The 14,851-nt window shown below is 39.3% G+C and overlaps 2 protein-coding genes across 3 annotated transcripts in view; one reads left to right on the forward strand and one right to left on the reverse strand.

The window, feature by feature from the left end:
* LOC120931745 (gamma-secretase activating protein) overlaps positions 1 to 9,515 on the forward strand; it is a 132,909-nt gene extending 123,394 nt beyond the window's left edge. Inside the window, exons 30-31 of the mRNA XM_040343473.1 lie at positions 1,740 to 1,836; positions 6,613 to 9,515. Of these exons, the coding sequence (XP_040199407.1) occupies positions 1,740 to 1,836; positions 6,613 to 6,704 (189 nt within the window). The 3' untranslated portion in view covers positions 6,705 to 9,515. The remainder of the gene's footprint in view (positions 1 to 1,739; positions 1,837 to 6,612) is intronic.
* The window catches only part of CCDC146 (coiled-coil domain containing 146), a 150,147-nt gene continuing 143,029 nt past the window's right edge, over positions 7,734 to 14,851 (reverse strand). For both annotated transcript variants that reach the window (XM_040343470.1, XM_040343471.1), the window contains exons 17-19: positions 14,187 to 14,324; positions 13,716 to 13,964; positions 7,734 to 9,273 (exon numbers count right to left, since the gene is read on the reverse strand). In XM_040343470.1, the coding sequence (XP_040199404.1) occupies positions 9,070 to 9,273; positions 13,716 to 13,964; positions 14,187 to 14,324 (591 nt within the window). In that variant the 3' untranslated portion in view covers positions 7,734 to 9,069. The remainder of the gene's footprint in view (positions 9,274 to 13,715; positions 13,965 to 14,186; positions 14,325 to 14,851) is intronic.

Genomic DNA, 14,851 nt, shown 5'->3' on the forward strand with positions numbered 1-14,851 from the left:
CCAAACTTCTTCCATTTATAGATGATGGAGGCCACTGTGCTCATTGGGGCCTTCAATGCTGCCGAACTTTTTAGGTACCCTTCCCCGGATCTGTGCCTTGATACAATCCTGTCTGAGGTCTAGACGACTCCTTGAACTTTATGGTTGGTTTATGCTCTGATGTGCACTGTTGGCTGTGGGACCTTTATATAGACAGGTGTGTGCCTTTGAAAATCATGTCCAATAAACTGAATTTACCACAGGTCAACTCAATCAAGTTGTAGAAACATCTCGAGGATGATCAGTGGAAACAGGATGCACCTATGCTTATTTTGAGTGTCATGGCAAAGACAAATTTCAAGCAAACTTTCACCTTGTCATTATGGGGTAGTATTTGTAGAATTTTTTTGTAAAATAATCGATTTAATCCACTTTGGAATAAGGCTGTAACATAACAAAATGTGGAAAAAGTGAAGTGCTGTGAATACTTTCCGGATACACTGTATATGTTACATTGCATTCCAAGTATCAACTTCCAACAGCAAAGGAAGCCGAATCTGTATATGTATTGTGACAGTTGGGCAGTGAATGTTGGTTCCTGGTTCCTGCCCAGAAGCATAACTAGAACCTTCAGGGCCCTGATGCAATAAACCATACAGGTCCCACCCCCTGACCCCCTGCCAGGGGCTCCTTACGGTGGCAAAATGCAAGGGCCTGCAACTTGTCCTGCACTGAGCTCCAGGATTCAGCACAGAGTGCCCTATGCTGCCATCGGCTCTGGGGCCCCCCCACAGTGGCAGAACACCAGGGCCCGGTCCCAAGTGTGACCCTGGTAGTTCCGCCACTGTTCCTGCCATAGAGCATTATACAAAAAATATAGCGTTGAATATACCTGCAAATGTCAAATCTGTCTTTAGAAATGGTGGGAGTTATAAAAAAAAGCCCTATTATTGAATTTATGTTGACAAATGTAGTAATTATGTGCATCTCAAAAAAAAGTTCAAACAACTATAAATTAATCTTAATATCATCTGCTTTCTGCAGGAGAAATTGAGACATCTGTCGCACTTAATTACTCGTTTTAAACCTGAAACAATATAATGAATTGGCTACAAAATGCACATGGAATGTGCGCACTTATGCAAAATCGCAAGCATTTTGCTTGTGTCATCACCAGCAGAGGGTAACATTTGGTTTAATTAGGGGAAAAAAGTTGGCATGCAAAATAAAATAAACTTTTTTTTTTTATTATTAACTTTTCATTGTACCAACAAACTGTATAAACGTATATGGATGGTATTGAAAATACCACATGAATAGTATGAGATAATCCAAGACGTTAAAATGATGCAGCATGTTCACCGGTCAAGATGTTTTATTTTTAGTTTTAAAATAAAGATTTAAACACCATAAAAAAAAAATCAAACAATGTAATCATAAAACTATGGCTCTGACAGGAGGGAAGAACCCCCATTACAGGATATTAATATTTAAATCACTACAGCCATCTTCTGAGGCTAATGTCTTCTGTGTTCAGATAATTTTTCCTCCTGAAGTGAAATACATTTTAATTCTAGAGTGTAAAACTACAGAATGTGGTGTTTAAACATGTATGCAGAGCAATAGCTACGTACATATTGTAAATATACAGTACAATGTGTGTCTTCATAAAAAAGGATTTTTTTTAAAGTATGGAAATCTTTAGACTACTGTGTTTAAAATAATTAACATTTCAATGCTGCCATTCTATTTCTATCCAGGTAACTCGTCAGTCACTAACTGACTGCTCTCCACTCTGCATCAATTTTCTTCCACTAAATTATTTGATCATGATGCTATCGGACGTGGAAGATAGAGGTAACACTTTACATCACAGAAGCAATATTATTGGTAGTTTTACAAATCTGATTCAGTTTCAGATTATATTTTCTGTAGCTATCTAATAACCGGTTATTATAATAATAAATGACCATCATCAAGTATATGAAATTTATACAGCTCTATAAATGTCAGAGAGCTTTGTAGACTAGAATTAAAAATGTCATATGGGTACAGTGCTGCATGATTGTGCAATTGTCATTCAGAGTGCTACAGGACTGAAAGCTGAAAATTTGCCTGGGCAGGAAGGGGGTAAAAGTGCTCAATAGGCACGTGGTTAACCACTTAAGCCACGGACAAATATGCTGATAAATGCCGAAAGGCGTTTTTACAATTCGGCACTGCGTCGCTTTAACAGACAATTGCGCGCTCATGCGACGTGGCTCCCAAACAAAATTGGCATCCTTTTTTTTCCCCCACAAATAGAGCTTTCTTTTGGTGGTATTTAATCACCTCTGCGGTTTTTATTTTTTGCGCTATAAAAAAAAAAAAGAGCGACAATTTTGAAAAAAATGCTATATTTTTTGCTGTGATAAATATCCCCCAAAAACATATATAAAACATTTTTTTTCCTCAGTTTAGGCCGATACGTATTCTTCTACCTATTTTTGGTAAAAAAAAATCGCAATAAGCATTTATCGGTTGGTTTGCGCAAGATTTATAGCGTTTACAAAATGGGGGATAGTTTTATTGCACTTTTTATAATTTTTTTTTTTTTTTTACTACCATCGGCGGCGATCAGCGATTTTTTTTTCGTGACTGCGACATTATGGCGGACACTTCGGACAATTTTGACACATTTTTGGGACCATTGTCATTTTCACAGCAGAAAATGCATTTAAATTGCATTGTTTATTGTGAAAATGACAGTTGCAGTTTGGGAGTTAACCACAGGGAGCGCTGTAGAAGTTAGGGTTCACCTAGTGTGTGTTTACAACTGTAGGGGGGGTGTGACTGTAGGACTGACGTCATCGATCGAGTCTCCCTATAAAAGGGATGACTCGATCGATGCAGCCGCCACAGTGAAGCACGGGGAAGCCGTGTTTACATACGGCTCTCCCCGTTCTTCAGCTCCGGGGAGCGATCGCGACGGAGCGGCTATAAACGAATAGCCGCGCCGTCGTCCCGGATCGCTCCCCACGGGAATCCGACCGCCGCATGTAGCGGGGGGGTCCCGATCGGACCCCCGACCCGTGGAAAGGCAATTGTACGCCCATTTGCCTATACGTGCCATTCTGTGGACGTACATATACATGCGGCGGTCGGGAAGTGGTTAAAGTGGAGGTAAACACTTGCATATACCCAGTAATGTGAACAGCCTCAGATGATTCATAGGGGTGAAACAAATTTCCCTACATAAGTTTTACATGTATCTCTGCAGTCTTCAGCTTTTATATATATTATTTAGAAAGTTCAGATCGTGTTAGATTTTCTCTTCTTGTTCAGCACTGCAGTGAAGCCTGTGCATACAGCCAAGACAGCTGATTGGAGGAAAGGCACACTCCCCCTCTCCTCATAGGTAGAGACTCTCAGAACTGTTCGTTGAATAGTTCAGCACGCTGCTAATCTATTTATAGCCTCCTCCTAAAACAAAACTCGCTTGCCGTTAAGCGAGATAAAAACAGACCATGTCAGAAGTTATCAGGCTGATAACAGAAGAACAGAGCAGGAGACCGCAGAGATGTGTGCCCAGGTCAAATTTCATGAATCGGGTTTACATCCACTTTAAACCTCATCTATCTAGTATGTGGTGTTCTCTTTGGTATGAATGTGTGTGGTGTCATCATGCCAAGATCAAAATGGCTTTCTAAGGTCCTCAAAAAGCAGGCTGTGAATTCCTATATATCATCAAGAAATAATAATTTAAAATCAATTATTCCACTGTAAGTAAAAAATTCAGCCAAAGAGCTAACCATCTGATGTTTAAAAGAAGTCTCCTCCAAAGGTGCCTAAATTTCATTGGGGATTTGCAGGTAACTCTGGCCACAGTTGGTGTGAGAGTGCATGTATCTACACTCAGAGAATGCACCAATTAAACCTGCATGGGAGTTTGCAAGAAAAATCGTTCCTGTCTTATAAGGACATTAGAGAAAAATTACAGTTGCCATTAAACATGGGGGGCAAAGACCCAGGCGTTCTGTAGAAATGAGCCGTAGACTGCTGGGGAGTTGTGTGGCCACAGGACCTGTAGACCTATTTGGCCCAAACCTAAGAAAGCATTTCATGGGAGGAACCGCATAACATGACTGAAGCATGGTGATGTAAATGTTATAGTTTTAGGTTGCTTTGCTGCTTTAGGGCCAGGGCAGTTTACAGTCAAAATCGACTATAAATTATGGTTTGTATCAGTTTACTTGATGAGAATGTGAGGACATGTGTGTAAAAAGTTGACATTGAAAAAAGGCAATGGATCTTTTAACACCATACTGATCTGAAGCACACTAGAAAATCCAGCAACTAATGTCTTGGGGAAAACTAACAAATTTAATGTTTAGACTGGATTAGTCAAAGCCCTAATTTCTTGTCAAATTCGTTTTACGAAAGGCAAATCCACTTTGCACTGAAAGTGCACTTGGAAGTGCAGTCGCTGTAAATCTGAGGGGTAGATCTGAAATGAGGGGAAGCTCTGCTGATTTTATCATCCAGTCATGTGCAAGCTAAAATGCTGTTTTACTGTTTTTGCATGTCCCCCTCGGCTCTACAGCGACTGCACTTCCAAGTACACTTTCAGTGCAATTTCAAGTGCACTTTGCACTTGTAGTGTAAAGTGGATTTGCCTTTCGTAAATAACCCCCTTAGTGTCAATATGGGGCAAAAAAAAAAAAAAAAACAGTTGGAGGATAGTCGGGCCACTGACCTGCAATGCAATAGAAATATATACCTGTGCTCAAAGGGTTTATCCAGAGCATCTAGTGTTAGTATGGTCACCCCCCTTTGGCACCTGGTGTATTATACAGGGAGTGCAGAGTTATTAGGCAAATGAGTATTTTGACCACATCATCCTCTTTATGCATGTTGTCTTACTCCAAGCTGTATAGGCTCGAAAGCCTACTACCAATTAAGCATATTAGGTGATGTGCATCTCTGTAATGATAAGGTGTGTGGTCTAATGACATCAACACCCTATATCAGGTGTGCATAATTATTAGTCAACTTCCTTTCCTTTGGCAAAATGGGTCAAAAGAAGGACTTGACAGGCTCAGAAAAGTCAAAAAAAAGTGAGATATCTTGCAGAGGGATGCAGCACTCTTAAAATTGCAAAGCTTCTGAAGCGTGATCATCGAACAATCAAGCGTTTCATTCAAAATAGTCAACAGGGTCGCAAGAAGCATGTGGAAAAACCAAGGCGCAAAATAACTGCCCATGAACTGAGAAAAGTCAAGCGTGCAGCTGCCAAGATGCCACTTGCCACCAGTTTGTCCATATTTCAGAGCTGCAACATCACTGGAGTGCCCAAAAGCACAAGGTGTGCAATACTCAGAGACATGGCCAAGGTAAGAAAGGCTGAAAGACGACCACCACTGAACAAGACACACAAGCTGAAACGTCAAGACTGGGCCAAGAAATATCTCAAGACTGATTTTTCTAAGGTTTTATGGACTGATGAAATGAGAGTGAGTCTTGATGGGCCAGATGGATGGGCCCGTGGCTGGATTGGTAAAGGGCAGAGAGCTCCAGTCCGACTCAGACGCCAGCAAGGTGGAGGTGGAGTACTGGTTTGGGCTGGTATCATCAAAGATGAGCTTGTGGGGCCTTTTCGGGTTGAGGATGGAGTCAAGCTCAACTCCCAGTCCTACTGTCAGTTTCTGGAATACACCTTCTTCAAGCAGTGGTACAGGAAGAAGTCTGCATCCTTCAAGAAAAACATGATTTTCATGCAGGACAATGCTCCATCACACGCGTCCAAGTACTCCACAGCGTGGCTGGCAAGAAAGGGTATAAAAGAAGAAAAACTAATGACATGGCCTCCTTGTTCACCTGATCTGAACCCCATTGAGAACCTGTGGCCCATCATCAAATGTGAGATTTACAAGGAGGGAAAACAGTACACCTCTCTGAACAGTGTCTGGGAGGCTGTGGTTGCTGCTGCACGCAATGTTGATGGTGAACAGATCAAAACACTGACAGAATCCATGGATGGCAGGCTTTTGAGTGTCCTTGCAAAGAAAGGTGGCTATATTGGTCACTGATTTGTTTTTGTTTTGTTTTTGAATGTCAGAAATGTATATTTGTGAATGTTGAGATGTTATATTGGTTTCACTGGTAAAAATAAATAATTGAAATGGGTATATATTTTTTTTTTGTTAAGTTGCCTAATAATTATGCACAGTAATAGTAGTCACCTGCACACACAGATATCCCCCTAAAATAGCTAAAACTAAAAACAAACTAATAACTACTTCCAAAAATATTCAGCTTTGATATTAATGAGTTGTTTGGGTTCATTGAGAACATGGTTGTTGTTCAATAATAAAATGAATCCTCAAAAATACAACTTGCCTAATAATTCTGCACTCCCTGTATACATGTACAAGCTATTGGGATTTGAGTACAGGTATATGTTACTGTAATTTTTATCTTATTTCTCAATCATACATGTCTAGATTCATAAAGTTGGACCTGTTTTATTAGATTGTAGTATTCTAATGTATGGTCCACTTTGAGATGTTCTGTGTGTGTGTACGAATATAGTGTGTAGAATCGGTTTATTATTCTTTAGAAAATATTTAATGTTTTTCTCTTTTGGTATTTCAGCTTTGAATCCCTTTGAAGAAGACAACATAGATGCTGCATTTCTCGAAGAAATTGCCTTAAAACGAACATCCGTTCTTCTTGGCCTTCATTAGTACTAGAAATTGCTCATTCTAATGACACTTGCCCACCTATGCTGCATTCATAAAGGAACACTAACCTCTTTCCTGTGACTTGGGTTGAAAGCATGTGGTTTAATACATGAATGTGGCACAGATATCCAAACTTGGATGACGGCTACTGCTATTGTGGTCAGGCATCTTTTGCCATCTGAAATGTCTATGGATTTCTGTTATACAGTATGATGTAGTGTGTAGGCTGAAAAACACTGATTTTGCACAGTAAGGCATTTACATTAAATGCCATTTTTCTTAAAGGAAAATTTGAATGAGATGTGTAAAAACTGTAAAATGTTTACATACTGAAATGTAAGCTTCATTACAACAGATTGTTTTGAGAGCTATGCACAAAATCATGATTTTAATCATTCATCATTTTTGCTGTTACCTTTATAAATTATTCTATACTGTATCTTGTTGAAGCATAATCCTTTTTAAATGCATTATTTCTATTTATTCGAGTTTTGAAGTGACCACATAATGTGAGTTGTTAAATATGACCTTGATCTTATTTGTGTCCTGATTAACTGAGGTCTGTAACCTTTTTCTGGACTAATTTCGTTCCTCAGATATTTAAAAATATTGCATTTTTGTTAAACACTTGGAGCACAATGTGTTTGATACTTATAAGACCGACAACACTTCCAGGGGAAGCTTAATTTTTTGTGTATATACATATTTTTGGCTGTTCTTGAGATTGGATCTTTTGGAATGATAGAGCAGGATAACTAGGGAAATCAACACTCCCATCCCCACTAAAGCGGCGTCAGTCAGGAAATTCCACTTTTAGTTTCACAAATATGAAAGCAAGACTGCGTTATTACATGTTCATAAGAACAGTGTGTACAATTCAGTCACTCCTGATTTTCTGGAAAGTTTAATCACAGGTCAAATTATGCATTATTTTTATCATGTAACTAATTTATAAATGCAAAGGTCAGGTTAAAGTTATAACTTGTGAAATTAATATTCTGTTTCTTTACCAGGTATGGTGATTCCCCCCCCCCCCTTGTAAATAACATATTTTGCTGTATGGTAACATACAAGGGATTTGCCAGCAATTCATGCTAAATGAAATCCTATTTCCGTTTCCCACTATACCCCTAGCAAGGTATATACTCACTCCACACATCACCTCCGCTGCAGGAGTCCACCCTGATTAAGTTCTGATATCCAAGCTCACCCAGATGGATAATGTCACTACTTTCTTTAACATGGCAGTGTTCAGGTCTTGTCATTTTCTGCCCAGACCTGATCGCCATCGCATGAGGAGGTCACATTGTTTCTCGTATCTGGAAGACCCAGTGCATTAGAGCAAATGGAGCGATGTCTCAGACATATTAAATAGTTGGCATAGGAGCATGCATGGGTTTAGTATACCTGGCTGGGGAGGAATAAAGGAGAGCTGTAAGGATTGGGTTTGTATTCCTTTTGATAATGGTATTTTAAAACTTTTTTGAACTGCTTTGCCCTCCAAATATTTGCTGGGAGTCTCCAAGGCTGGATTTACACCTTTCTGTGCTTGTGTTCATGTATTTACCTTAAAAAGTACAATGATGCATGAAGAAATGGCCATTGCACAGATGTAACCTAGCACCATTAAAAACATTAGCAAACATGTACTTTGATATTTTGTGTTATATTGTATGGGCTGTTAAACCTTTTTTTAAATTGCAAACACCATATATTTCCCTAGCCAAACTAGGTAAGGTCATTACCTAGTTCAGCTATGGAAATAGATGGTGTTTGCAATTTAATTAAAATAAATATTGCAATATTGGTGGCACTTGCAATAATAACCATGTGGTATGACTAAAAAAGAGGTGTTTGTGTGATATTTGGGGTATTTTATAAGCATAATGGATATTTTATCAGCAAAACAGAGGGCAGGATGCATCTGTGTTCACAAGATAAGGTAGTCTTGTGATCAATATCAACCAATTTGTTTCCTTAACCTGCATCAGATAATGTTGGTTAGATGCCAGTTGCTATGTTTTTTTGAAAGTTTTTTTATGCGCAAGCCAGTGTGTACTTTACAAGGCCACAATGGGGCAAATGTATGAAGCTGTAGGGTCGTTTAGCCCACACTTTTAACACAGACACCCAAATATGAAGTGTTGTATAACACTTCGTATATGCCCAATTGCCTGTACAGTAGTAGTGGAACTACCCTGCTCGGGACATTTGAAATGGCAAGTTAAGTTTCACACATATTATGAATCACAGAGCTGCCCCATTATACTATAGTGTCGGTGGATGTAAAAGTTTTCCCTGCCAAGACCTATGTATGAGGATGTACAGGAGCCATCATTCCTGTCTCTCTCCTTAACACTCCCTAAGATTAGATTTCAATTGGCGTTATCGTTGGCTTTCTTATGTGCCGCATGTTTGAGCCTGGCTCAGTGGGCTTGAAAGGTGCCAAAGCCCCATAAGGTCGGGGAATAGGAAGAACATTTTCATCTTCAGGTATGTAAGCATTAGGACGTTGCTCCGCTGTGGTGAAGGTTCCATTTTGCAAAAAGTGTTGTTCTTCCTCCTCTTGAATCTGCAGAAGAAGTTTACAGCCATTAGCAATGTGATGATTGTTGTGTTGGGATTTTAAATGTTGAATTTTTTTGGCATCAAGTGATGCAAGTAGGCCCTTGGCCATTTTTTAGGACTTGCAGGTCTAACTAATAAACATATAAAGTAATACGTTGTCATTTTGAAACAAGTTGTTTATAAAAATAAAAATCTAATTTTATACATTTTGAAATGCTTGTTAAAAATAAAATTAATCATGCAAAATTGGTCTGTTTTGTGTATGACTATCTGCAGGGAACATTAAGCCTATTAGTGACATGAGGTAATGCCAAGACAAGTGATGAACCATTTTGTGTCCATCTCTTAAACTCATAAAAAAAAAAAACACACAGTGGATCACTTTCCCCAATCCTGTTTACAATCTCTAAGTGGGTACTGAGGTGGCAAAGTCAGAAGGTCTTTAAATGCATTCTATGCATCAGGGAGGCAGACCCTCACCTGCCATGAACATATATTTGGGGGGTAAGTAGCTGAAGTCCTACCCCACCACTGGTCAAAATTTGGGGCTCCTATCCGCTATGGTTCCGAAATAGGGGGCACCTTGCGCAGCCTGTCAGAAGCTAAATACAAGCTGGCACACACTTTGCAGCAGACTAGAGGATGAGCTCCCAGTGACTTCTTGTTGGAGGCACTGAGCCCAATAGACTGCTTGGAACCTTTGGACCAATCGAAAAGCACCATTGGCTCAAGCTGTGCAATAAAAATGCTGCAGTGGAGGCTGTCCTCTCACTGCAGTGTCATAGAAGAGGGCATGTGTCTAAAAGATATACCGTATTTTCCGGCGTATAAGACGACTTTTTGGATGCAAAAAAAATCATCCAAAGTCGGGGGTCGTCTTTTACGCCGGTGACAGTCTCCGTCTGCTGCGAGCGTCCATGATTTAAAAGCCGCTCCTTCTCCTCAGTGTCCTGTGATAGGCGGAACCCAAATCTTCCCAGCAGCGCCTCTGTTCTGTGTTCCTCCTATCACAGATGCCTTCTCATCCTCGGACAAGACGACGTCCATGATGGGCGGAACACAGAACAGAGGCGCTGCTGGGAAAATTTGTGTTCCGCCTATCACAAGAAAGTCTGAGGAGAAGGCGCGGATTTCAAATCATGGACGCCCACAGCAGACGGAGACTGTCAGCGGCCTGGAAGTCAGAATCAGCAAAACGTGAGTGATGGCACAGTGGGGGCATGTAATGGCACAGTGAGATTTGAAAAAAACCTGTTTCTGTCAGCGGTTCTGGCTACCCCTCAGCTTCCAGAAAGACTAGTAGGAAGGGGGTAGTTTTATATGGCGAGTATATCCCAAAACCAACATTTTTCCTGGCAAATTAGGGGGTCGTCTTATACACCCAGTCGTCTTATACGCCGGCAAATACGGTATACTCCCCTCCAGCCCAGCCCTCTTAACTAGAAGGAAAGAACATGAATTTATGGGTATAAGATTTATCCATAATGCCATGTTTTTTTTTTACACAGTTAAGAGAAAGAATGAGCATCTACTGCTGTTGGAAAGGTACTGTTTTAATCAAGCTAAATCATATATTATGCTATATGTTATAACCTAATCTTGTATTATTTATCTTTGCTGTGAAATTACTGGTTAGAAGTTATAACTTCAAATATTTTGTCTGTTAAGCCACCTGCTTGAGTACAGTATTTGAAAATATAGCAAATTACCTTAAAAACAATATGTAATAATTTGTATATTAGGCCAATTAACCCCTTGCCACCCAGGCCAACTCTGACACTTTTCTCTCCTACATGTAAAAATCATATAATTTTTTTTTTTTTTATTTTGCTCGAAAATTACTCTGAACCCCCAATCATTATATCTATTTTTGTAGCAGCGACCCTAGGGGATAAAATGGTGGTTGTTGCAACTTTTAATGTCACGTTATTTGTGCTGCAATTTTTCAATTTTTTGGGGAAAGATAGTTTCTGAAAATAATGGAAAAAAAACACTAAAGTAAGCCCCCCTTTTTTTTTTTTTTCTTCCTCCCTATAATGTGAAAAATTACGGTATGCCGAGTAAATGGTTGCCTAACAACATGTCGCGCTTTAAAATTGCGCACACTTGTGGAATGGCGACAAACTTCAATACCTAAAAATCTCCATAGACGACACTTTTAAATCTTTTTACATGTTTAATGTTGGAGGTCTAGTGCTAGAATTATTGCTCTTGCTCTAACATTCACGGTGTATGTAACCTGTGTGTATCTGGCTCTGATACTAGCCAGTGCCTGACCAGCCACTGACCTCACCGCACGTCCCTGCTATGCATTAGGATAAAAAGCCATCTGTGTGCAGCAGCCCCCAATACTTACCTCAGCCCCATCTCTGTCCAGCGATTTCCACAAGTGTCTCGGCCGTCTGAGATTCTCCCTCTTGATTGACTGAGACACCGTGTCGGCACCATTGGCTCTCGCTGCTGTTAATCAAAGTCGGCTAGACAATCATAGAGGGGGCGGGGCCGTGCCGCAGCTCCGTGTAATAATGGACACCCGGCTCGGGTACCCCAATAGCAAGCTGTTTGCTTTGGAGGCACTCAACAGGAGGAAGGGGCCAGGAGGCCCCCAAAAGAGGAAGATTGGGGCTGCTCTGTGCAAATCCGCTGCAACAGAGCAGGTAAGTATCGCATGTTTGTTATTTTTAGAGGGGGAAAAAACTGGACTTTACAATCACTTTTAAGCCTTTTTAAAAATCTAAATTTCTCCCAAGAGCTTTTCTTCAAATACGCTTGAGATTTTGTACCTATTATTAATATAGAGAGAGGAACCAGACAAGGTATCCCTCTGTTACTCTTTGTTTTAGTGACGACCAACTATAAAGCCTAACCCCTAATGTAACAGGCCTAGAGGTTGCTGGTGTGTGCCAGAAATTATGTCTCAATGCAATATTCTTCATCATAAATCCTATATCCTCACTCCCTTATCTTTTTACCACACTACCTACGTTTGTCAAAATCTCAGGCTTCACCTTAAACATTGGTAAATCATTGGCACTGAACATCTTTATCCCGCCATCCACTGTATCTCGTACCAACAGTGTTTTGCTTTCCAGTGGGTTGGCGTTAAACTCCCATACCTGGGAATATTTTTAATTAAGTCCTATATAGGGCCGAAACAACTAATCGATTATGAAAATTGTAATCAATTAATTTTATAATCTATTAATCGGCCACTAACATAAAGGGGGTTAAAAACTAAAATTAGCCCTTTTATAGTACAAAAAACAAATCGCTACTGTAAAAATTACTTGCACTGTCCCACAGTAAAAAAATTAACCCATTACAGTAGCTCTTTTTGTACTTATTTTTGTTTTTTTAACCCCATTATGTTACTAAACATCCCAGGCCTGGGGTTCACACCTCCTGTTTTTTTTTTGCAGAAACACACTACAGTTCATTGACATGTTTTCCTATGGGACACGTTCACATCCATGATTTTTTTTTCAGCTGCTGCGTATTTGGAAAGGGCAAGGACTTTTTAAGGCAAAACTATGCTATTTTGTTTTTTTTGGTTCAATATACTTCAGTGGAGAAGCTACAGAAAAGCATGTAATGTGTTTTTGAGGCAATTTGGGTTTTGTAATCTGCCCAACAACAAATTGGCCCAAAAAAATTAAAAATGCTATTTTTTTTTTTGCTATTTTCCAATCGTTCGTTGCAGCCCTACTCCTATGATAATGTGTTTATCAACTAATTATCCAACAATGGTCCGTAAACTCAGAGCTACTAATATCTTGGAAAAATACAATCTTTCTTGGTTTGGTAGGATAGTAGCCATAAAAATATTGCTGATAATATTGTATCTTTTTCAAATTCTTACAATAAGCCTCCTCTCCCAAATGCCCACAGTGGTTTATGTGGACTTTCAAATACCCAGACTTCATGTCTATCTCCACAAACTGGATGGAAAACTGGGTTCCCCCAGTCTGAAGTACTAATTACTAAATAAGCCAACTAGCTAAATAACCTGCAACAAAAAGCTTTCTCTGGGAAAGCTTAGAAGTGATAAAACTCAATCCCTTAATAATTGATAACATTGTGGGTACGCCTCAAACAAACAAATAAACAAATAAATTACTGCTCATTCAAGACTTTGGGACTCTAAAATATCGAGGAGGCCTGATACCCCCAAGCCTACCCATTTAATCTTTAATCCTCCATCTACCTCAAATTTGTGAGTGGTGTAGGAGTCCATTGGTTTTTTTTCCTGTCATTTCTCTGGCTGATTGAAAAAAAAGGCATCTATGGCCAGCCTAAGGGTCATGTGCGTTGTATGGCTGACCGCTACAATAAGGGGGATTGCAGCAGTGTATGGATCACTCATCACTGTTGGATAAATTAAATATGTTCCTTAAAGGCCCAGACTGCTGAATGCCATACATGGACAGCCGTCTTTAAACACCTTACCCTTGTCTTTTCTTCTTTTTCAAGTTGGCGTCTACGTTCTTCACGCACTAAGCGTTTCCATTCTTGCTTGATTTCCTCGCTCGGTGGCAACCCCTGTTCCATCCTTGCATAGCATGTCTCAACAAACGTCTCTTTATCTCTTATTTCTTGCTGCAGCTTAATACAGTTGGCTTGCTGCATGGATAATTCTGCAATTTGGGACATCATTTTACGAGTTGTGTCCTTAATCCTATTTTTTTGTTCACTCATCTGTCAAAATAATGATAGAAAAGAGCATGAATCAGTATAGCGGCATTACAAGATGCTTGCCTGGCCTTTACCTTCGGAACACCAAAGTGCTTTGTTAGTATGAATAGACTTCTCTCTTTCTCAGATAACGGCTAATATATTGGGCTTTTTTATTTATACCCATTCACAGTGTAAGTGTAGTGCTATCTGAATCCTGGGAAAAGGCAGATCATTATTACAGACCTTTTTAGCACATGTCAGGGTGTCTTCTTTGCCATTTGCAGCTTTTATGCGTATTCTATCTGATAGCTTAGAGACTTGCTCGTAGAGGAAATCTCTTTCCAACAACTGTTCCTCCTTCTCAGCCAGGCGCAGTTCAAGCTGTATTGAATGAATATTTAAATAAATCAGATGCATATTCCTATAATATTACAGGGAGAAGTACAGTAGCTTAGAAGAATCACTTTTCACATAGATCAATCATTGCAAACCAAGGCTAAATCCATAATTGTATAGAAAGAGGGAGCAGCAAATTGGGTAACTGAATTTTGCAAAGTTTGCTACAGGACTAATATGAATGAATACACATTTCTGGCACATACAGTATTAGGCCAGGGCTTTAATGCATATTACTGTTTTTAAAATCTGCATGCGTTGAGGCTGAGAAATTTAAAGCATCTGTATACACTAACAATTCTCATTGGCTCTTTTTTGGACTGTTACATATAACATTGATTTTTTTTTTAATATATATATATATATATATATATATATATATATATATATATATATATATATATATATATATATATATTTCAATAAATGCAATAAAAATACCTGCCAGGAATCTAGTGAGTTATTAAAGTGGTACTAAAGCTTTGTTTTGTTTTAAATAACAAACCTGTTAT

Source organism: Rana temporaria, chromosome 3 (assembly GCF_905171775.1).
Source record: "Rana temporaria chromosome 3, aRanTem1.1, whole genome shotgun sequence".
NCBI lineage: Eukaryota > Metazoa > Chordata > Amphibia > Anura > Ranidae > Rana > Rana temporaria.